Source organism: Aulonocara stuartgranti (assembly GCF_965226115.1).
Source record: "Aulonocara stuartgranti genome assembly, chromosome: 14".
Classification (NCBI taxonomy): Eukaryota; Metazoa; Chordata; class Actinopteri; order Cichliformes; family Cichlidae; genus Aulonocara; species Aulonocara stuartgranti.
The window spans coordinates 16,467,833-16,490,244 of NC_138950.1; the positions used below are offsets into that span (position 1 = coordinate 16,467,833).

At 41.3% G+C, this 22,412-nt stretch overlaps 1 protein-coding gene across 1 annotated transcript in view; it reads left to right on the plus strand.

Moving 5' to 3' along the window:
* The first annotated feature begins 1,484 nt into the window (after positions 1–1,484).
* Positions 1,485–22,412, plus strand: part of map3k10 (mitogen-activated protein kinase kinase kinase 10) — a 47,326-nt gene continuing 26,398 nt past the window's right edge. The window contains exon 1 of the mRNA XM_082502567.1: positions 1,485–4,272. Coding sequence (XP_082358693.1) covers positions 3,276–4,272 — 997 coding nt within the window. The 5' untranslated portion in view covers positions 1,485–3,275. The remainder of the gene's footprint in view (positions 4,273–22,412) is intronic.

Genomic DNA, 22,412 nt, shown 5'->3' on the forward strand with positions numbered 1-22,412 from the left:
CCCCTTGAGTCGACTGTTGTTGTAATTTGTTGAAATGAATCACCACCTCCTTACCCACCACCTCCTTCATTGAATTGCATTGTTACATGACATGAAGTGTTTGTATTGTAACACTGACTCTGAGCTTTGTAAATCATTGCTAATAATGTCTGTGTATCATATGCCATATATTCCATGTGCTTATATTTTGTCAATACAAACAATTGCAGTAAGAAACATAGTTTTAAAAATATCTATATATAGCAAATATTATCACTCCAACCTTCAGATTGGTTTATTAAAGGAGAGGTCAAAGGTCAAATGTGACATACCAGACTTTTAGGAGTCATATTTTTGAAGTTATAAAGCTTTTTATCAATTTTGATGAATAAATCTTTCAGTTGACCTTGAAAACCTTGGTGGATTCAGCTCAAATTTTAATGGACTGTTAACATGACCCCACTCTACACTCTACAAAGTTTTATCAGAATTCATCCAAAACTTTTTGAGCCATTACCTCGTCGGCGGGGTTGATAATGAAAATATAGGATGTGAATTTTCCAACAAGTCAAATATATAATGTGACAAAAAAAAAACCCCTTCTAATAAGATGTAAGAATAAACCACAGCATGCAACCTAAGCACTGATAAAGAGTGGAGTTTGACGCACAGGAGGGTGTTGCTAAAAGGATGGCAAGGACACCACGCCTTGAATTCAAAGCGGCAATGAAGGGTGGAGAGTAATAAAAGAAGTGGGGAGAAAGAACTTGAAGAAAGATGGACTAGAGAGTTTGATCCCCTTCTGAATAAGACACTCCATTCAAGACTTTCTGTTTCACTAACTGCGCACCAGGGGTCAGTATAGCTCAACAATTAATGGGCGTGAACACTATTGTTTAAAAAGACATTATTTTATTGCTTTTTCTTTTTTGCATTGTACTGCTATTCTGGTCTTATTTTTAGATCAAATAAAAAGACCTTCAGCTACTGCTTTCTGAATTTTAATAGGCTAAATAAAATAAGTAATGCTTTATAATCCGTGATTTTATGGCCTATGAGACAAATACCAGCTGCCACTGGTGCTTAAAAATCACACATTAAAAGCAATGGAGCAGGACAATGGGAATCAGGGGGCTACCAGTTGGGTTAAAATGCCTCTTTTGTGTCGTGTTATCAACTAGAGCCTAAAAATATCCTTCCCTATTTTCAGCTCCAAAATCTTATTATTGCATTATATTATAATATATAATATTTTACATTATTTGAATTGTAATCTGGTTGTTTTAAGTGGACAGTAGGCCACAGTATATTAAAGGATAATGCTAATAATGTACTGTACAGCCAGCCGTTTCCCGATGATTGTAATAATGTTAATTATTTAGTTATATCAGCCGCCAGAATGATGTAGGTCAGCTGGAGAGCACGCAAACACTACATTACCCAGGGTGCACTTGCACACCAACACAGTCCAGTCCCGTTCCAACAGACTGCGGTGTCTTACACTCTCCGCCCTGCACAGTGAGCGTCACCCTGATCTGCGCACAGGCGATGGGATCGCGGGCGTGGACCTGTTACCTGCTGCAGCCATCCCTATGATTAGAGAATCGGTGACGGAGGAAGCGCTCGCTTCAGCGTACGTGAACGGCACTCCGGCATATTTGAATGCAAAGTCAGCCCGCAGACTGACAGCTCGGAGCTCGAAATATTTTGTCTGTTTGGTGTGTGTGTGTAGAGGGGGAAGAGAGAAAAGCCTTTTTGAATACAGTGGAGCTCCAGACAGCTGGCTGAACGCAGACTCCCTGAGCGCTTTGTCAATCTGACGCCAAATTGTGAGGACCTCGATGGGCCCCTTTACTTGGATGTAAACCGTACGCCCATGCGACGATGTCAGTGGATGTTGCTGGCTTCACTTTCCAGGTTAGGTTACAGTAATTGTTTACGTATTAAAATTAAGCCATTTTAAGGCGGAACACGCGAGAGGCACCTGGATACGCTGCACCATTTTACACACGGGATTTTATTATTGTTATTATTATGATCATTAATATTAGTGGGATACAGATGTGTCTTGATAGAGGAAAAATGGAGACAGTGGATTTGTTCATCTCGTCCTCGGATAGCCTGTAGAGCTGTTATACCGCAATGCCTCCATGCAAACCTTATGTGACGGTTTCCGTCTCCGCTGAAGAAGTGGCGGACATTTAAAGCTCACACCTTCCTTACGCCGCTATAGATTCGGCAATCGTGCGCGGTAACAGGGCAACGGGATAATGATAAACGCTGGCATTTCTTTCCCGTCACCAGTGAGGAAGAATTTCTTGTCCAAACCGACGCTCGTCACCATCACCAATGCAGCCCAGCAGAGGCGATTAAATCAGGCCGCTGCACAGAGACGGAGGCGGGTTTGTTATGCTCAGACTTGGCTGGATGCTGAACATGGTGCCACTTTCTCAGCTCTGTATTGACTACCTGTCGCCCAGCCGCCGGCTCATTTCACTAATTGCCCAGCTGTCTTAAAATGGACGAGGCTTTTCTGATGAAGGCTATTCAGGGACACTGAACCGGCTCTTGAGTGGCCATGCGTGTAGGATTTAGCTTGGACCGGCTTGTCTGGATGTAGGGCGCATATCCGCGGATATTCCCAAACACAGAAGAGAAAACAGCCTATATTCATGGAGATGGCAGGCAGTGGAGGTGCATCTATACGGGGCTGGATGAGAAATAATGAGGACCTCTGCGCAGAGGATTTCACTCAGCTCGTACACCCACAGCAGTTTGCCTAAGAGTCTATACAAGGAACATGTCTGGCAACCATCAGAGGTCATTCGGGCAAATAAATCAAAATTCTAACAAAATTATGAGCTCAGATTGTAAATGCTGGATTTTTACTGGATGGATTTAATTCACAGCTTATTAGCTGATCAGGACCCCTGAAGGCATCTCTCTGATTATGCTCCTTCACAGATAAATACGCTCTCCTGAGCCAGCTTCTTCTTCTTCTTTTTTTCACAAGACAGTTTTGAAAACAATCAGTTTTTTGGGGCATGGGGTTAGGATCCATTCTGTTTGACGTAATGTACGTTATCCCTGAATAAACTTGCCTTTGGGAATTCATGTTACTTCCACACTTTGTGCCAACAGCACAGCAGCAGCCGGTGACAGGATTTAGGATTTGGCACAGTTTCAGCAGCGATATGTGGTGATGGGGGAGAGCAGTCGCTGCTCTCTGACCCACTGATTCCCCTCACCCCTCCTCCGGTGGTCGAGGGCAGCTCATCTCAGTCAATGGGCCCTGTATGGATTTTGTGCCTGAGTTGTTCGAGGGCAGGCCAACAGTGTCAAACAGCAGTCAGGCTGCCATGAACCCATACAGCAGAGCGAGCAGCACAGCGGCCCCCCTGTCCTGCACCAGCTGTGGGGGCTGTTGCTCACCCCCTCCCCCTTGCCTCATTCCCCCTGGGCCCCCTTCCTCTACTACCTCTTCCTCTTCCATGCCCCCAAACATGACCCCTGCGCCACCAATGTTTCCTGCCCCAGTCGTGCAGGTGGAGAATGGTAGCAGCTGGAACTCCTCCACCATCTCCTCCTCTGGCTCCCCAGACTCCCACTCTGGTCATCGAGGTGGGGCAAACAACCCTTACTGGACGGCAGTGTTTGACTATGAGGCCACAGCTGATGAAGAGTTAACCCTGCGGCGTGGGGACCTTCTTGAGGTTCTCTCCAAGGACTCTAAGGTGTCTGGAGACGAGGGCTGGTGGACGGGCAAAATCCAGGACAAGGTGGGTATCTTTCCAAGCAACTATGTCACAAGGGGAGACACTCCCAATTACCAGCAGCTGACTTCAGGAGGACTGGTGGCAGGTGGGGTGGGTGATTGTCCGTTGGAGATTGACTTTTCAGAACTGCTCCTGGAAGAGGTGATAGGAGCTGGTGGATTTGGAAAAGTGTACAAAGGAGTGTGGCGGGGAGAGGAAGTAGCCGTTAAGGCTGCCAGGCAGGACCCAGATGAGGATATCAGTGTCACAGCAGAGAGCGTGCGGCAGGAGGCCAGGCTGTTCTGGATGCTCCGGCACGCCAACATTATCGCGCTCCGTGGAGTCTGCCTGAAGGAGCCCAACTTGTGCTTGGTGATGGAGTATGCTCGAGGGGGGGCTCTAAACCGAGCCTTGGCTGGGAAGAAGGTCCCCCCGAGAGTTTTGGTGAACTGGGCCGTCCAGATTGCAACGGGGATGGACTATCTGCACAACCAGGCGTTCGTACCCATCATCCACAGAGACCTCAAGTCGAGTAATAGTGAGTACTTCAAAGTCTTTTATCTTCTCTGTAATCAAACAAAGATACTAAAACACATTTCAAATGTGTAGTTGTTGGAAAAAAGGTTTTGATGTAATGTACGTGTACTGAGACAGAAGAATAGAGCAGAACTCAATGGTGGATAAACATTTTAAATTGTTATGATGTGAGATCAGCAGGAGGAGTTTGCTCAGCTGTTGTGTTATCATGCAGCTCAAGGTGACTGGTTATTTAGATTATGTTGACATTATGATGAGATATTGTTTGCAGTACTGCAACCTTCAAGCTGACCTTTGTGTATGCTGGAGTGAGGATACACACAACCTTACATAGTTCTTCTGTTTAGCTCCTCCGTTTAATATACACACACTTGAGTTATAGGTCAAATCTACTTTAATCTAACACAAAGTCACACAGAATTGCTCATTTATTATTATTATTATTATTATTATTATTATTCGAGATGTTTGAAACAGGTGTTCCACTTCATTCAGTTGTAAGTAGTGGCAATAGAGGATTTTAAACAAAAAGCTGACTATATTATCATCAATTTGCCTAAGGTTTTGTTTCCTCCCTAAATTTGTATGCATGGCATTTTGGAAGATTCAATTTAGTGAACTAATTACAACTTTACTTTGATAATGACTGACTCAAGGCGAGAATAATGTGATTGATGCAGTCACAATCTATTGATCGCCGTATCAGGGGCATATTATAATACGAACAGCATATGCAGGACTCATCCAGTGTGCATCACAGTGTTTTACTAGAGAGGAGAACACATGGCACCTTTTTCTTTTTAAGAGCAAAGACGGGTGAACTAGTCTCTAATCTGAGCAAGCTATCCATCTCTGCACATGAATATGCAAAAAGTCAAGATTTTTGTTGCTGAAAGCTTTCATTGACCAGTGGTGTTTGATCATCAGGTCATATAAAGAGCAGAAAAAGAAATAAAAGCAAGATGGGATTTGCAGAAATACACTGGTTAATAATTAACTACTGTCTGAAGATGATTATCTGTATGTGCAGGCGATGACCAGAAAGCAGAATTCATGGTCTGAATTAATATATTTTATACATTTTTATTTGGTAGGGACGCTTCCTTTAACATAGTTCCAATACAGAGCATGAGTGTTTATAGCTAGTTCTAATTTCTATTCATTGTCTCTGGATGGAGTTTTGCATCTGCAGTACACAACTATAGTTTTACTGTGATCAATTGTATAAAACCACAATTGGAAAAACCTAACAGATTATCTGGGTTCCTAGACTGTAGAACAATAAACGGGAAGGACTTAGCTTAACATGATGACTGAAATCAGGTGGAAATGGCTAGCTGGTCCAAGCTAAATCAGCCTATCAGGACCTCCAAGTACACACCAAATAATCATAACATTTAAACCATCTACCTAGTAGTGCTGTGCTATACTCACAGATCTAGGAAAGTTTTGCCAGAGGGGCCCGGTAGGGCATTAACAGGGAAAGGGGGGCACAAATAAAATACTTTTCCTTCTTATTCTCATTTAAAATGTCTAGCTTTTATTAAATAATTATCTGAATCTTACAACCAAAGTTTTTATCTGATGTACAACGTATAGAAATCATACATATACCAACAAGACAGTGTACATCACTGTCACAACAGCGTTTGTTTTCATTCAAAGGCTTTATGGTTTTTCCTATAACACCTGGTGGGCCGGTTTCTAGTCAAAATGCCCGGACCGATTTTTTTGTCCCAGTCCAGCCCTGGCTATACTGCAGATTTCGATATAGATCAGATAATAAGTAAATGCAGTTCAGTATTGCTGATATCAATACTGATACTTTTACAGCATAAAGGTAACTTATGTTGGAGATCACAGTGTGTGATATTTGGATCGATCTGCCTTGTATCTACTACCTTGTATTGTGTACACTCACCGTTATACACTGGACCTCGGGGGGGGGGGGGCAGCTTCTGTCACTGTGTCACTGGCAGCAGATTCTTTGGGTCCTGTGGGTTGCACTGTGGCACCAAAATCGACCTGTAGCATCTTCCAGATTCTCAGTGGGATTGAAATTGTAAGACTCAGTGACAGAGATGGTTCCTGAGCACTTTTGTTTTGTGTATGTAGGCTGATGTTGTGGCAGTGTCTAGGTACATGTGTATTAATGAGAAGATCAATGTTATTCACTTAAATTGCGTTGCGTTTTGTAGCTGTGGCTCATCATCATACGGAAGCTTGTTTCAGACTCTAACAGATTGTACAGATGGCAAAAATTTGCCATCTTTACAATAAAATGTCAGGTTTGAGTTATTTTTCTCAGACATTTAAGTAACTAAGTCATAACTTGACTTATGTAGGGCAAAAATGTTTCTTTTAGTAGATGAAACAAGCTTCCACGTTGTTATCATCAGCAGAAACCAGTAATTTACAGTATTTCAGAAGAGAAGAGAAAGAAACACTTTAGACTGGTGAGAAATAAACACTTGCAGAGCAGCACACGGTGCTGTGCTGCTGTGTTAAATGGTTGTCCCACATTGAATATTGACATGTTTACAGTCTATATGTCAGATTTGTGGTCACAGCTATTGCAGTCAGGGCTGCCCTGTGTGCAATCCTCCGGGGCAAATGAGCCCTCTCCCAGTCACTGCAGAAATGTGATCATAAAGGTGTCATCACTGGATTCCAGTATTTGATGTGAGGTTTTGGGAATGATGACACTAGCGGAGAAACTTAAATTGATCCCAGCAGGGAGGCTTTAGTCCTGGTCTCACTTTACCATGTTTTCCCTGCCATCTCTCGCTACACCTCCTACTGCTCCTCATCCTCTTCCTCCTCCTCTATCCTCCCCTCCTCAAGGAGAGCAGTTTTGCTCTGCAACTCACTGAGCTATTTTTGGTCCTTTGTGCTACTTGCTGTTTAAAGACGCAGTTGCAGTTGCTGGTGCATCAAAGAAATAATACACAGCAAGCATCTAAGTGCGTCTAGGTACAGGTCAGGTACGGAGAGTGTTTATTTATCCCAAGTGACATGAGTCATGGGGGACGGATAGTACAAATAAGGGTGGAGTATGTAGGATGCTGACTGTAGGCCTTTTAAGCAGGAGAGGTATGAGTAGCAAACACACTCGTTGCTCGTGTGCTGTTAATCTTCAGTCCCTGTCTTCATGAGTCTCGTACTGCCATACATCCTCAGTTCTGTCTCTGCCGTCTTCCACCTCCTCTCTGTACGGCTCAGGCAGCAATGATGCGGGAGCTGATGCGTATTGGACAGCAGAGCCCTGGCAACAACGCCATAACGCTGCCTTTCCATGGTGACATGGGCACTGCTTCTGTGCTACTGAGTCATACAGCTGCTAGCTGCTGTCAGCTGCTGGGTAAAATGTCAGTCCCCTAATTTAGTCGATTGTGTGTGTGTGTGTGTGAAAATAGCAACTGAAGAAATGCAGGAAAATCTCAGGGAGGGAATGTTGGACTCTCTTTTCCCTCCGGAATAATGAATCTTGCCATAAATGCAGGGTGCTAATCGTTAAGCATGTGATTATATGAGTCATACCCGGACTGGTGGGATGTTTGCATTAGCCTTGTGATGCCCAGAAGGGAAAATCTTGGGAAGAAAGTGAGACAGAGGAGAGAAGTAGCAGGTCAAAAGATTGGGAGGATAAGAGGGTGGAAAAGATCAGGTGGTGAAGAGAAAATAAGCTGGAGTGTGGAGACTGCTGGGAAAAAACAAGAGAAGCAGAGCATGGGGGGAAGATAAACAGTGGTTCATCTCAGTTTAGGGTTACACCTCAGCTCATTGTCCAGGTGCGCTGGTCTCAGGTGTCCTCTTCAAACCGCCGACCACTTGGCAGCACCGCGGTTACAGTGCAGCACAGGCCCCCGAGCCTCTCCACCACCTCCCGTTTCCATACTCCCAAAGAGAAAAAAGAAATCATCAAGGGAAAACGTGACACTTGTGATAGATCAAATCAGTGTTGGAAGCTTTGTGCAAGTTTTCTTTTTTCTTTTTTTTTACAGCAATATTATTTTTGGCTCAGATGCTTTCTTCTAAATTTATCCCGAGTGTTTGCAGCGGGTGTTTTTAACCTGCTGAGTGTCGCTGCCGTTGTGGGCCCACAGCGAGCGGGTGAGTCTGTGTAACCGGGATAATCTGATTACAGTGACCTCCTTAGAGTGATGTCACAGCATGTTTGTGGGTTGGCAGGTCATCGCCCCCGCGGCCATGCCTTACCTGTTTCTCTGATCCTGGATCAGCCTCTAAGTTGCTCAAAGCATAGGGCACCAGTCGCCCTCGCTTGACTCAAATGTAAAACTAAAGGAAGCAGAAAAGATTTAGAGTGTCGATATCTGGGCAGCGGTTAGCACTGTCGTTTCACAGCATGAAGGTCCTGGGTTTGAATCCACCATCTGGGCGGGGCCTTCCTGTGTGGACTCTCTTCTGGTACTCTGGCTTCCTCCCACAGTTTAAGGCATGCAGGTAGTGGGGTTAGGTTAACTGATGATATTAAATTGACTACGAATGGTTGTCTGTCTCTCCCGTGCTACGCCTGGCGACCTCACCCTAATGCAGCTGGGACAGGCCTCTGGACAAATGGGGAATACAAACAGTCTCAAGATGACCTGGGAAAAAAGGTTTATGATGACATTATTTCTGAAGCAGAAAATTAGTCGGGGAAATCGAGGCACATTTATCTAATGCAAAAGGATGACCTGCAATTTTAAGGAAACTTTATGCTGGAATGTGAGACAGAAAGAGGAGCCACTCTAGAAATGTTTGAAAATGTCCAATTTTTGGAGAGCTGTTTTGTTTTTGGCTTGTATGGGGCAATGGTTGAAGTGATTTTGCCCCCGTCACCCCGCCTGTTTCTCCTTAGTGACCGGGGCAGTCCTACCACAGCTAAGTATGTAACTGGAGTATTAATGGTTGGTATTTAAGCACCAATCCAGTTGTTAATCAGCCTCATTTTTTCCCTTTACTTAAAATAAATGTTAATGTTTGGAGATGGTAGTTGAACCACAGTGATACAGTGACATCACAGGTGGTAACCACAAACATCATCACCTCTGATGTCACTGTACAGCGTGTCAGTGATGTACATAAACCATTACTCATGTAGTGGCAGTGGGAGTGAAACAGAAAGCAGCATTAACCCAGCGTCCACTTACTCAGTTAAACTCTAACTTTCAACGAGTCCTCGTAAGTGGACTGTATTAAAAATATAAATTTAATAAATTCATTTAAAAAGACTGAAATTAGCTGGGCCTTCAGTATGGTTTGATGAGATGCTGATGACAAAAGTTCGGCTCAAGTGATCTGTTAAATTGTGTTTTACTTTGCTTCAGTGCAACCAGTAGTCCAAAACCTTCACAGTGAGTCCAGCTCCACACGTGTTCAGGGAATTGATTCATAAAGGTTTCAGGACTGACATCATTAGGTGATAACCACAAATATCACAAACATCACATTGGTGTTGTTAGTGGTTAACCGTGAACCACTGGGGTGTCATCATATCTGATCTTGGACTACTGGTTGCACTGAGGCAAGGTAATAACACAATTTAACAGATAAATTGACAGATACTTTGAGCTGAGAGTTTTGTAATAAGCAGTTCGTCCAGCTATATTGAAGGTCCAGTTACTTTTCCACCTTTCAACCATCTAATTTCAGTCTATTTTTAAAATCAATGTCCAAAAGATACATTTTTAATATAGTCCACTTACAAAGACTGCTTGAAAGTTATAGTTAACTGAGTAAGTGGACATGTCAATGCTTCTATTTCATTCCCACTGCCACTACACAAGTCTGAGTCATGGTTCATGTACATCACTGACACTCTGTGCATACACAGAAGCAGTGAGTCAGCTGGAGGTAAGACAATACAGGTGAGCAGATCACCTTTCTTTGCACAGCACATATCTGTGCCTGTATCCTGCTCTTACGTACCGTAAATGCTTTGTAGCTTGACTGTGTTACACTGTGGACATTTACAATATTTGTCCTTTGCTTTGAACTCCTGTTTGATAACATTATTAAAAGTCTGTAACGTATAGGTAGCTGGTGGTTTTCTGGCCTCAGATGAAGCTCCTGTAATGTTTAACAATGAATGCAAAGGCTAATACTATAGACACACACGTACACAATAAAGACAGAGCACGGTTGACAGTACCTGCTGTTATGACTGCAGCAGCTTCAAATGGAAGCCATTTACACAGTCAACAATCACGTGAATAGCGGGAGACCCTTGTCCCAAAGCTGGCTTGTTGAGTATTCTGCCTGAACTCTGAATATTTAAGTTATAAAGCAACATAACAATAATTCATTCAACAGATTTGTTTTTTTGCCTTTTCTTTTTTTTAATTTGATGTGTTACACTATAGCGGCCATGACATCAATAACAATGCTTGCGCGCTAGTGCTGTAATCGCTACTTAAGATTAGCAAGCTGAGATATGGCATATAGCTGCCGTCATTGAAAAGCCTGTCTGGCTGTGTGTGAGAACCAAAGAGCGAGTCTGTTGAGGAAAGGATTAGAGCGGTGGCCAGTGTGGGCTGCTAATCCCCCAGAGAGACAGAGCAGAGGCCGAGGCTGTGACTAACTGGGCTAGTGCGAGCCAGCGATGCTAGGAACTGGGCTCAAAACTGTTATCATGCCACAGCCTTCGAGACTGATGTGTGGAAGTGCACCCACAGCCACTTCGTTAGGTACAACTGTTCAACTGCACAATAAAGTATCCGACCGGTCAATCATATGGTGGCAACTTGGTGTATTGAGGCATAGAGAGGTTACAGGAGAATAGCTAGCCGGCATTGAGCTGAGAGGAAAACAACACTAGCCTAAATAATAATTCATTATAACAAAAGTATGCAGAAGAGACTCTCTGTGTTGAACCTTGAAGCAGATGGACTACAGGAGCAGAAGACCACACCGGGTGCCACACTTGTTAGCTAAGAGCTGGAAACCGAGGCTACAATTCACATGGACAGCAGAAGATTGGAAAGACTGTTCTTTTCCTAAAGTCTTTACTTTTGCTGTAACATTTGGATGGCACAGTGACAATTTGGCGTAAACTACATTAAAGCATGGATCCATCCTGCCTCGTATCAGCGATTCAGGCTGCTGCTGGTGATGTAACGGTGTGAAGCATACTTTCTAGACATGTTATGGGCACCTTTGTATCTACTGCAACAATACTCAGATTACCTGAGTACCAAAATCTCTGAGGACTGTTTCCAGCACCTTGATGAGTCCATGCTGTGGCGAAATAAGCCAAGCCAAAAGCTTCAGCTTAACTTTCAGTTATTGAGAGATTAGTTGATATTTGCACACTAACTGCCCGGTGAAGCTTGCAGACAGTGTGGACAATTGTTTTTTTTTTGTTTTGTTTGTTTGACTGTCGGGGTATTGCATTTGGTCTTCTCACTGTAACATCAGGGTGGTTACCACCTATGAAAAGTAAAGTCCATATCAGAGGTTTTCAAACTATCAGGGAGGTTCAGAGTGAGGTAAAGATACTGTGTTAGGTACATGCAAAGCAATGGGGAGTTAGTTTACATGTTTTAACTTCTGTGTATAATTATGATGTTAAATACTGTGTAAATAGATAACATGAGATGTGCTTACCTTTCAAATTAGGCCACACAATAATTTTATGTGTCACATATGAAAATATTAAACCAATAGCACCAATAGCAGCTTTCAGTGTATGACTTTATAAAGATGACAGCTAGTACAGATGATTTTTAATGTTTGTGTTATTAATATTTTATTAATTGAAATATTTCAGCACTGAATTAAAATGCAAACAGCCGGAGGACACCTTCTACCTGATGACGTGTGAATTATGATAACATGGCATTAACCAAGGTTTAGATTTTAAAGACCAGTTCCAATTTTACAGCTATAGTTCAGGTCAAGGATAATATTCATGATACAGGTATAATGGCTTCATGACAGCTAATGTAAAAAGAAAAAAAAGTCTTTAAAGAGAATCCACTATGTTCCTTTATGAAACAATGAGATCTGTGTATTTGTACCTAATTCCTGTGACTGCTCTAGACAAACAGTTTAAGTCATTTGTTTTCCTGTTTGCTCTGTGGGATGTCATGTAGAATTGTTATCCTTAATGTGGTCATCTTGTTCACACAACTCTGGCAGCGAGCACAGAAGCCCCACCCACTGGCAGCCAATCAGAAAATAGTGAAGGAACATTAAAAAGCTAAACAGGTTTATTATGAACTGTAAATCATTCAAAGCTACTCTAATAGAGTGGGAACCATCAGAATATATCCTCTTAAAGTTGGAAAATTAGGTCTGCTAAGTCAAGTTTATGACAGATTAAGGATCCTGGGCCTCATCTTAGGGTTTAACAGCAAATCAGAATATTAAGATATTTTTTTTTCTTGGAAAATCATGCAACCCTTCGAGCAACAGCTTAGGTAGCCCTGATCGGTGTCAGCTGATCTTAATCTTCGGCTACTCAACGTTTGGGTTTGACAGCCTACCTGAGAGGCGAAAGTCAGGGCAAAATAAGTCAATAATTTGGTTTGTGTGAGGCAACTATTTAGTCTGAATTTTTGTGTTACATTTAAGATGTTGGAATAAATTATGCGACTAGATTAGGCTGTGTTTTAAATTCTGCATGTCTCCAAGCTCGGTGCATGTACAGGGATGTAGGCCTGCGTGTGTATGGAGGTCGGGCTGCAGGACAAAAACTCACACTTGTGCTATCACACATGTACACACACACTTATGTACATGCTACAGCACAGCAACAATGACCCCATTCTCACACAGCAGTCCAAGACAGAGCAAGAGCAGAGCTCACAAAGGCAGGAGTCACTGCAGCGGGAACGGGGGGCGAAGGATGGGCGATGCTGGCAGTGAGGGTCGACTGTAGGCTGTGAATAGAGAGATGGATGGAAGCAAGGCAGGATGGGTAGGAGAACAGAGCAGGAATGCAGTGATTGTAGAGAAACCCCTGCAGGCTCGGCAGGGAATGGGAATAGATAGATGGATGGGGGAGGAAGGGACAGGCCAGTTTGAGAGGAGGTCAGACCAGTTTTCTTTCCCTCAGTAAGGGAGATACAGATTAAGGCTTACATCGCTGCTGCACTGAAGGCTGCAGTTCTTTTCGATCTGTGTCCATATATATGTAGGCCTCATTATACTGATAGACTTGGAGTCAAATGAGCAAATTGTATAACACATGCAGGTTTGTTAAAAAGTGAAATCATAATAATGCTGCTTACATTTTCCCTAATTTTGCTGTGTAACACAGCAGCCACCTAGCAGCTGAAAATCAGTTGTTCAGCAACGTCTCCAGACTGAAATGCAGACATAAATCAGAGCCTGATCACTGTGTGCCCCTGACAGCTTTATCTTTAGTTCTCCCAGCTGTGAGAAAATTGGATGTTGCTTTAGATTAGCTGTTTAGTTTTGATAACCATGTTGGCTGTTTTGTACAAACCTGTTTTTATCATCTGCAGAATATTACCCGTCTTAAATTTACTGTTTCTCATTGTCAAATGGAAATAATTAAATATGCTTTTTATAATTCATTATTCCTCTGGCAGAGCAAATCATCTCTGAATTGCTTAGAAATCATCCAGGAGTTAGCTTCTTCTCCCCAGAAAGATCTTCCTCTGAAAGATCTTTTGTGATAACGATTCTGTCCTCCTTACATAGGTCTGTTTCAATCCCTATATTGGTGAACTACTAGATCCAGGTCAGCTCCAGGTCAGCTGAAGGCAGATGATCAGTGCTTTTAGATCCAGGTCGAGGAGAAACGGAGACTATGCTCTTGAGGCTGTCTCCCCAAGTTGTGGAACTAGGCTTAAAATCAGACACTGTTGGTACCTTTATGAAAGAAAGATACCTGTGCAAGTTTTCATTGCTAGAGTTTTTTAAAAAGCAATGCTCGAATTAAATACAGATTTTAAGTTGCATAATCTGCAACAGTGTGTTTACTTCATTGTTAATTTTGGCATCAAATTAGTTAAAAACCCTCATATGTTTTGGGGGCTGCTTTGTCCGACGATGTCTCATTGATATCAAACCTACAATAGATAATTTTTGCAGCTTTGGTGAGCCTAAACGGCATTACTGCAGGCTTTACTGTTTTTCTTGTAACCTAGCAACCTCTATAAACACGTCACATGAAGCGATGAACACACTACCTAGAGGCATCATTATAAATTCAGTCTTCATTGCCACATCCAGTCCTCTTTACGTATTACTTTACAAACAGCAGGGTGGAAGGAGGATCCACGAATGTGCTCGTTGTTTGTAATCATGGTCCCTCCGTGGATCCTTCCTCTTTTCTGTGCTAACCTTATGGTCATAGTAGTTCTATTTTTCTGACAGATCAGTGTGTGTGGTTGTTTCTGGTTTATTTTTAGATCACAAATCATTTTTGTGCTGTTTTGTACTGTAAAATACTACGCAAAATCCTGCCATTGCCACTTTAAACTCCAACGGCACAGTTGAGTAGTAGGCTAAGGTCATAAGAAAAAAGTAAGCTGGATAACAGGCCTCCAGGTTTTGTTGCTTACTGATCAGTAGAAATAATTAAGTCCCTTCAATCCTGAAGCTCTCTCCATCGTGTGAATGCTTGTCCCAGGCTAACGCCTGTTTTGTCCCGTCTCTCACTCTCTCTGTTAGGACAAATCCAAAAGAAGCTTTCTTCTTTTGGATGGATACATTTACAAAGTTGTTTGTATATCTTTCATGTCAGCCAATTTAAAGCTATCTACCAGTAACTCTGAAGATAAATCTCTAGAGTTGTTTGCAAATTGCTGACATACTTCCTCTTTGTTGCAAATAAAATATTATTTAGTGAGGGAAAATTCCAGCCTGGTGACACCAATTAAAGATTTATTGAGCTTTTACAAACACGTGACCCCTAGCTATGTGATGTTAACTTTTTAACATTTAAAAATCGAATTAGGACCTAGTCACGCAGACCTAGAGACCAGTCTGCAACCATTTGGCAACCACCTGTTGCTAAGGAAGAATGTGTATTTCCCCAAGCGATTGGCAAAAACCTCCTTATGATTGCTTTAGTTGCTAGCATGTAGCTGTGGTTGTAGTTTAAGTGGAAGCGATGAACTTGTCTACAAACACTGTTCAGCTTCTCTCTAAGCTGCAGTGAAACTTTGAAAACGGAGACATAAATCAGAAATCAAGACTGTTTGCCAATTGAACAGTTCTCCCTTTTGAAACATGTTGGTTGCAACGCTGAGGCACAAGTTCTACTCTGAACGCAATTAATCTAGTAACTAGCGAATATTTGCAGACAAACAAGAACAACGGGCAACAGCGGAAAGTTTTCGGTCTTTATGACTTTTACCCAGTGACCTCCAGGAACCACTACCAAATAGTCAGCAGGTGGTTGTATCACGTCCGAGGTGACAGACAACTTTCGAGCAATATGAGCATTAGATCATCTGAAATGCGGATGTGGTGTCATTTTTCTGTGGTTGTTAAAAAGAAAAAACACAACAAACTTTAAAGTAAAAAGTCAAAATGCCTCTTTTAAGCAACTCCAAAGCTCACAAAAAATGTGAATAAAAAAAGAGGTTTTTGTGTGAGCTTTCTCAGCATCAGGGAGCTGTAAACTTATTTTATACTCTCAGAGGTTTCCTAACAGCTACAGCAGCGATATTGATTTCTCCACTCACAGAAGCCTCAGTGAACTCTCCAGACATGATGTAAAGTGAAGAGGCTGATTTAAGTTGTTCTTCTAACCTCTTTTTCGTTTTCTGATATTGCCTACAAGCTTCTTCAGATAAGTCTCCTCCAGCATTATTGTGTCTTTAAAGTAAATTCTTTAGTTTTTTTAGGGAGACCGCTTCATTGAGCATTTAACCACTCATATTTTAAAAAATGCTTATTTGGATACAAATGATTTTATAACCTGCAGTTTATTAACTTGGCAGTTTACCTTTGCTAAAGACTCACTGGAAATTGAGAAACCCAAGAGTTATAGTGCCAACCGTATATTTGTATATATATCACTGTGAAATTTTTAATTGTAAAGATGTTTACTATCATGGTTTTTAAGAGGAACTGCTCTTCTGGTGTGACCTAAATAATGGAAGGCATTGGTTATATTGTAACTATATTGTAATTTTTCACTTCTAATCACTACATTCTGATGTTTTTCAGTGAATTACGGCTAATTCATAAACTCCAGTTTGTTCATGTAAATGGTGACTCTTCGTCACAAACTTACGGATAATTATGGAGTTCAGCAGGGTTCTGTGCTAGCACCAATTCTACTAGCATTATAGACGCTTCCCTTAGACAGGAATATTAGAAAGCATAACATACATTTTCACTGCTATGCAGATGACAATTAGCTTTATCTATCCATGAAGCCAGAGGACAAATTAGTTAAACTGCAGGAACGTCTTAAAGACATAAAGACCCAGACCTAATTTCCTGATTCTAAATTTAGCCCTAAAAACCTTAGAAACATGATGTCTAACCAGATACTTGGCATTACCATGGCTTCGAATAACAGTGTGAGGGATCTGGGAGTCATTTGATCAGAATATTGTGAAGTCACAACTTCTTTACATTTTGGTGTTAAAATGTACTGAAATACATACTTAAGACTTAAAAATTTTACTGGTTATATTTGGGGAAAAAATGTTGCAACTAATGATTATAATATTTGTCCTATACACAGAATCGGTATGGTTATAATTGCAATGAGCATTCCTGCATAAAATATATTGAGGTGATGAATAACTCCATTTGGTCATTTTAGCTGCTGAACTAGCTTGGCTGCTTGAGAGTTAAATTGCTAAATTATTTAAATTGCTGAATTCAAGGTCAGAGGTCAGGTTTCTGAAAATCTTTTTAGTGGGATAACTCAAGAATGTGGTGACGTATGATTTACGAGCTGGTACCAAAGGTGTGTCTACTAGGAGGCTGAGGGGTAGCACTGACAGTCGCCAGTATTTTTAATGACTTACATTTACGTCCCACATAACCATTGTACTAACAAAGCACTAACACTAATAAGGTGTTTAGTGATATGTATGTGTTGTGATCGCCCAGAAAAGTACAATTAAACTTAGTTCCCTTCATTAGCAATTTAAATCTGTTAGTCATAAACACAAAGCTGTTTGATTACCAGAACATTTTATTCAAACAGAATGTGAACATCCTGACTTTTAAACAAAATCAGCTTTTATCCAGTGTTGTTGTATTTTTCTTACATTTAATTCACACCATCAAGAATTCTGGATATAGTAAGTAAGTAAGTAAAATTTATTTATATAGCACATTTCACAGATAAAAATCACAAAGTGCTTTACAGTAAGATCAGACATACAAGTTAAAATTAATTAAATTAGTTAAAAGCCCGTTTGTATAAAAATGTCTTCAGCTGCTTTTTAAAGGAGTCAGTAGAGTCTAGACAGCGTAAAGACAACGGCAGAGAGTTCCACAGCCTAGGTGCCAGTGCCTGAAAAGCCCGATCCCCACGTGTTTTAAATCTAGTACGTGGGACCACCAGTAGCCTCTGACCTGAAGACCTAAGTGCTCGGGATGAAGCATGAGGTTTCAGCAGGTCAGAGATATACTGGGGAGCTTCACCGTGCAGAGCTCTAAAAGTTACAACTAAAATTTTAAAATGAACCCTAAAATTTACAGGCAACCAATGAAGAGAAGCCAAAACTGGAGTAATGTGTGACCTCTTGTTTGTACCAGTTAAAAGTCTTGCCGCTGCATTCTGTACAGACTGAAGGCGATCCAGAGCTGATTTGTTAAGACACGTAAAAAGACCGTTACAATAATCCAAACGAGAAGAGATAAAAGCATGAATAATCATCTCAAGTTCTGCCTTTGACACCAGTAGCCTGAGTTTAGAAATGTTTCTTAGATGATAAAAACAGTTCCGGACAAGTTGTTTAGAGTGTTTCTCAAGAGACATTGAACTGTCAAATATAACACCTAAGTTTCTGAGACTCGACTGAAATGAAGGGTCTAAAAAACTGATATGCTGCCTAATTTCTGAGAGCATGTGATCAGGTGCAATAATCAAAGTTTCTGTTTTATCTGCATTTAACTGAAGGAAATTGTCATTTAACCATTGTTTGATTTCTGACAGACAATTATTTAAACAAGACAATTTATACAACTCAGAAGCTTTGAAAGAACAGTACAACTGAATGTCATCAGCATAGAGATGATAAGAAATATTATTGTAACGTCTGATAATGTGGCCTAGAGGGAGGATATACAGCAAAAAGAGAATAGGACCTAAAACAGATCCTTGAGGTACCCCAGAAGACAGAACTGATGTTTCCGACAGCACATGATTTATACAGACAGTAAAGGATCTCTCAGATAGATATGACATAAACCATTTTAAAACAACGCCAGTAATCCCAAACAAGTCCTTCAGCCTATTTATCATGATGCTGTGATCAACAGTATCAAAAGCAGAGCTGAGATCCAACATAACCAGAACAGTGTACTCTCCAGAGTCTGCTGCCATCAGAATGTCACTAGACACTTTAAGCAAAGCGGTTTCAGTGGAGTGCAATTTGCGGAAACCAGACTGGAAAATGTCCAGAACATTGTTCTTTTCCAAAAAGTTGTTAAGTTGTTCTGCAACTGTTTTTTCCAAAATCTTTGACACCAATGGAAGTTTTGATATTGGCCTGTAACTGCTTGGAAGAGATGGGTCCAAATTTGGTTTCTTTAATATTGGTTCAACAATAGCTTGTTTAAAATAGCTGGGAACTGAGCCAGTAGAAAGAGAAGTATTTCCAGAATACAGGGGCCAATAGAATCAAACACACTAATGAAAAATGATGGAGGAAGTACATCAAGGTGGCTTGAAGTCAGTTTCATTCGACCAAGCAGAGCACTGATGTCCTGTAAGGTAACAGGAGTAAAAGAGGACCAGGTATCAGAGGTAAGCAACGTGTCAATGTGATACTGAGAGGATGATGGAGAAATATTAGACCTGACAGCAGCGACCTTATCAACAAAATAGTTTAAAAAGTCATTACAGTCAGATTTAGTATAGACTGGTACATGAGGAATATCAGGAGAGACAATGTTTTTAATTGTATCAAACAATACTCTGGGATTTTTCTTTTTTGAAGCTATTAAATTAGCAAAATATTCCGTTCTGGCATTTTTTATCATGTTGTTAAGTGAGAAAATTGATTCCTTGAGATGTACCCTATGGACCTCAAGCTTGGAAGCCTTCCATAAACGTTCTAATTTGCGACAATATCTCCTAAAATTTCGAATACTTTCATTTATCCAAGGACAGAAATTTGAAGAATGGACAACATTTAGTTTCAGAGGTGCCACCGTATCTAAAATAGATTTACATTGATTGTTAAAAGACAAAATAAGTGAATCCATATCATTTTGAGCCATGCGAGGGACAAACATGGCAGAAAACCTTCTAGCAGCATCCTGGTTTATAATCCGCCTTTGGATCATCAATTTAGGAGGTGAAGGATCCACGTAAAATGACAAATTAAAGAATATACAACTATGGTCACTCACATGGACATCTTCCACACATACATCATATATATTTAAACCCAGGGAGAAAACAAGATCAAGAGTGTGGCCCTTCGTATGTGTGGGGCCAGAAACATGCTGCTTAAAGTTAAAAGACTCAGTGATAGTGATGAGCTCAGCAGCAGTGTTACAGGAAGCGTCATCAATATGAAGGTTTAAGTCTCCCAATATTACAACCTTCTCCAGTTTAATGATCGATGTCAGAAGGTCGTTAAATTCAGTTAGAAAGACCCCAGCAGGTCCAGGAGGTCGATAGATTAAAATACAATAAAAGGTTTTCAGAGAACCGACCTTCATCATCTGTGACTCAAATGAAGAGAAGAAGTCCGAAGTCACCAGTTTGCATATGAGTCTGCCCTGGTAAACAGCAGCAAGTCCTCCACCACGTCCTAAAAGACGCGGAGTTCCAATGACAGAACAGCCAGACGGGCAGATTTCATTCAGGTGGACATAATCCTTATTTTGCTGCCACGTCTCAGTCAGACACATAAAACCTAGAGACTCTTTGATAAAAAGATCATTTAAAATAAATGATTTGTTCGGTATAGAGCGAACGTTAAGCAGGGCGAACCGAATTGATGACGGTTTATCTGTGGAATCTACAGCTGACTGCAGCGGTACTTGAATTAAACACCTGTGCAAACCTGTGGACCTGCCGGGCAGGGCAGCGACTCCAGAGTTGGAAAAAACCTTGATCGATGAGCAGACGTAGCTGTCACCAACAAAACGGGAAATGGATGACGGACACAGAGTGAGCAAACTGCTTTCGAGCCATGGGGCTCGGGTCCCAGGCGGCAGCGTAACATCCCCAGCAAACGACAGGAGAGGAACTGGTCGCAGACACCGAGTCACCCCACAGCAAAGCAACTAGCCTCCGGTACCTTCTCCGTTTCACCTGGACGCCGGCCCTCGTTCCCCTTTTTCGTCTCATATACTGTTACTGGATATTTATCATACATCTATACATGTTAATAAGTACTCAGTCTAATGGTTAATTATTCTGATGAATGGCTTACAAAGTTTTCAGAATAGTTTGGTGAGAGGTAGGAGATCTGTAGTTGCAGTAGTAAAAGCGTGCCACACTGTGGATTATTGGAAGGACTTTGGACTTGTTCACGTCTTGCCGACACTGTGTGAACTCAACCACGCTGCTAAAACACGTTTATATCACTTCGCTGTCAGAAGGACATGGCGCTGAGCCTCAGTCTGTCTCTATGAGTGAGAGACAAAGGGAGAGCTGCAGTGAAACTGCTAAATCGAATCCATCAGTGCCTGCACGATTACAAATGATGCACCCGCTCATCACGATTGCTTTCTCCACTGATCAATAAAACTCTGATTTCAAGCCGGTTAACAGCTATGACTCCCTCCTTCACTGACACACATTTACACGTCCCCAAGCTGTATGATGGTGTACATAATGCACTGCATTATGTAGCTGAGTAACAGGTTCACTCAAATTCAGGGATTCTGCTGAATTTGAGTTTAAAAATGATAAAGAATGCAACTTCTACAAACAAATGTACACAGTGGATTGCTCCACCATACGTTAAAGACACATGGATTTCAGTGGACAAAGTCATAAAGATTTACACTGGCACGTCCTGGGCTGTTTAGTGGTTGTTTAGTTGGCTGTTAGAGAGTCATTGTTGTTTGCCAGCAGCCTGGCACGGAGAGTGGGGAGTCGGGCTAAGCAGAGAAGGCGCTGGGTGTCCCTTCCGAGCCGAAGGTCCTTCACGCACTTTTATAGCAGAGTCATGTGAAGGACACTTCAGTGAGACGGCAGACAACACGCTGCGTGTTTGGAGCGAAGAGCTGAGACTCAGTGCGAGCATGTAATGTTTTATTCAACGTTTACATTCACTGCTGGAGAGATTCAATGTTTTTCTGTGTGATACATGTTGGATGATTCCAAAACAAACCACTGAGTACTCAGGTCCATCCATAACTCATGAAACTAAACATAAATGTAACAGATGATGTGCACAGTTAGCAGCTTTTCAATATTTAAAGGTGATCCATGTGAGACAACTTTAACTTCAGTTTTCCGTTGTCAGCTATCTGTTCGTACACAAAAAAGATGTTTAACTTGAGGAATAGTTGATAGGATTTTAACTGCTTTGAATAAAACACATTTGGATTGGATTGAGGTTAATTTCAGTTAGTCATATACTTTTACTGATTTTTGTTTAGTTTAACACTAATCACTTCCCAGAGTTGGTCAACTATCTCGATTCTTTATCTATAACCATTTGCTTACTGTGTCAGCCATTAATACATTCATTATTTTTAGTGGTTATTCTTTTTAAGACCTGCTCATTATGTTGTAGGACCAGTTTCAATTGTTTCTCTATTAAGTTCAGTTAACAGTTAACAATTAAAAGTTTTAATTGTTTATCCATACTGTTAGCTATCAGCTTTAGCTATATCTTTTATATCATTAGCTAACAATTTGAACCATTTTCAGCAATTTTTTTTCTCTTCTTTTCAACAGTTTTTATATATTGTCAGCTAGCAATTTCCCCTTTTACCTTTAGCTATTTTTATGTATAATTTTGACTTTCTATTTTAACTGTTGAGCCACTTTATTAAGCT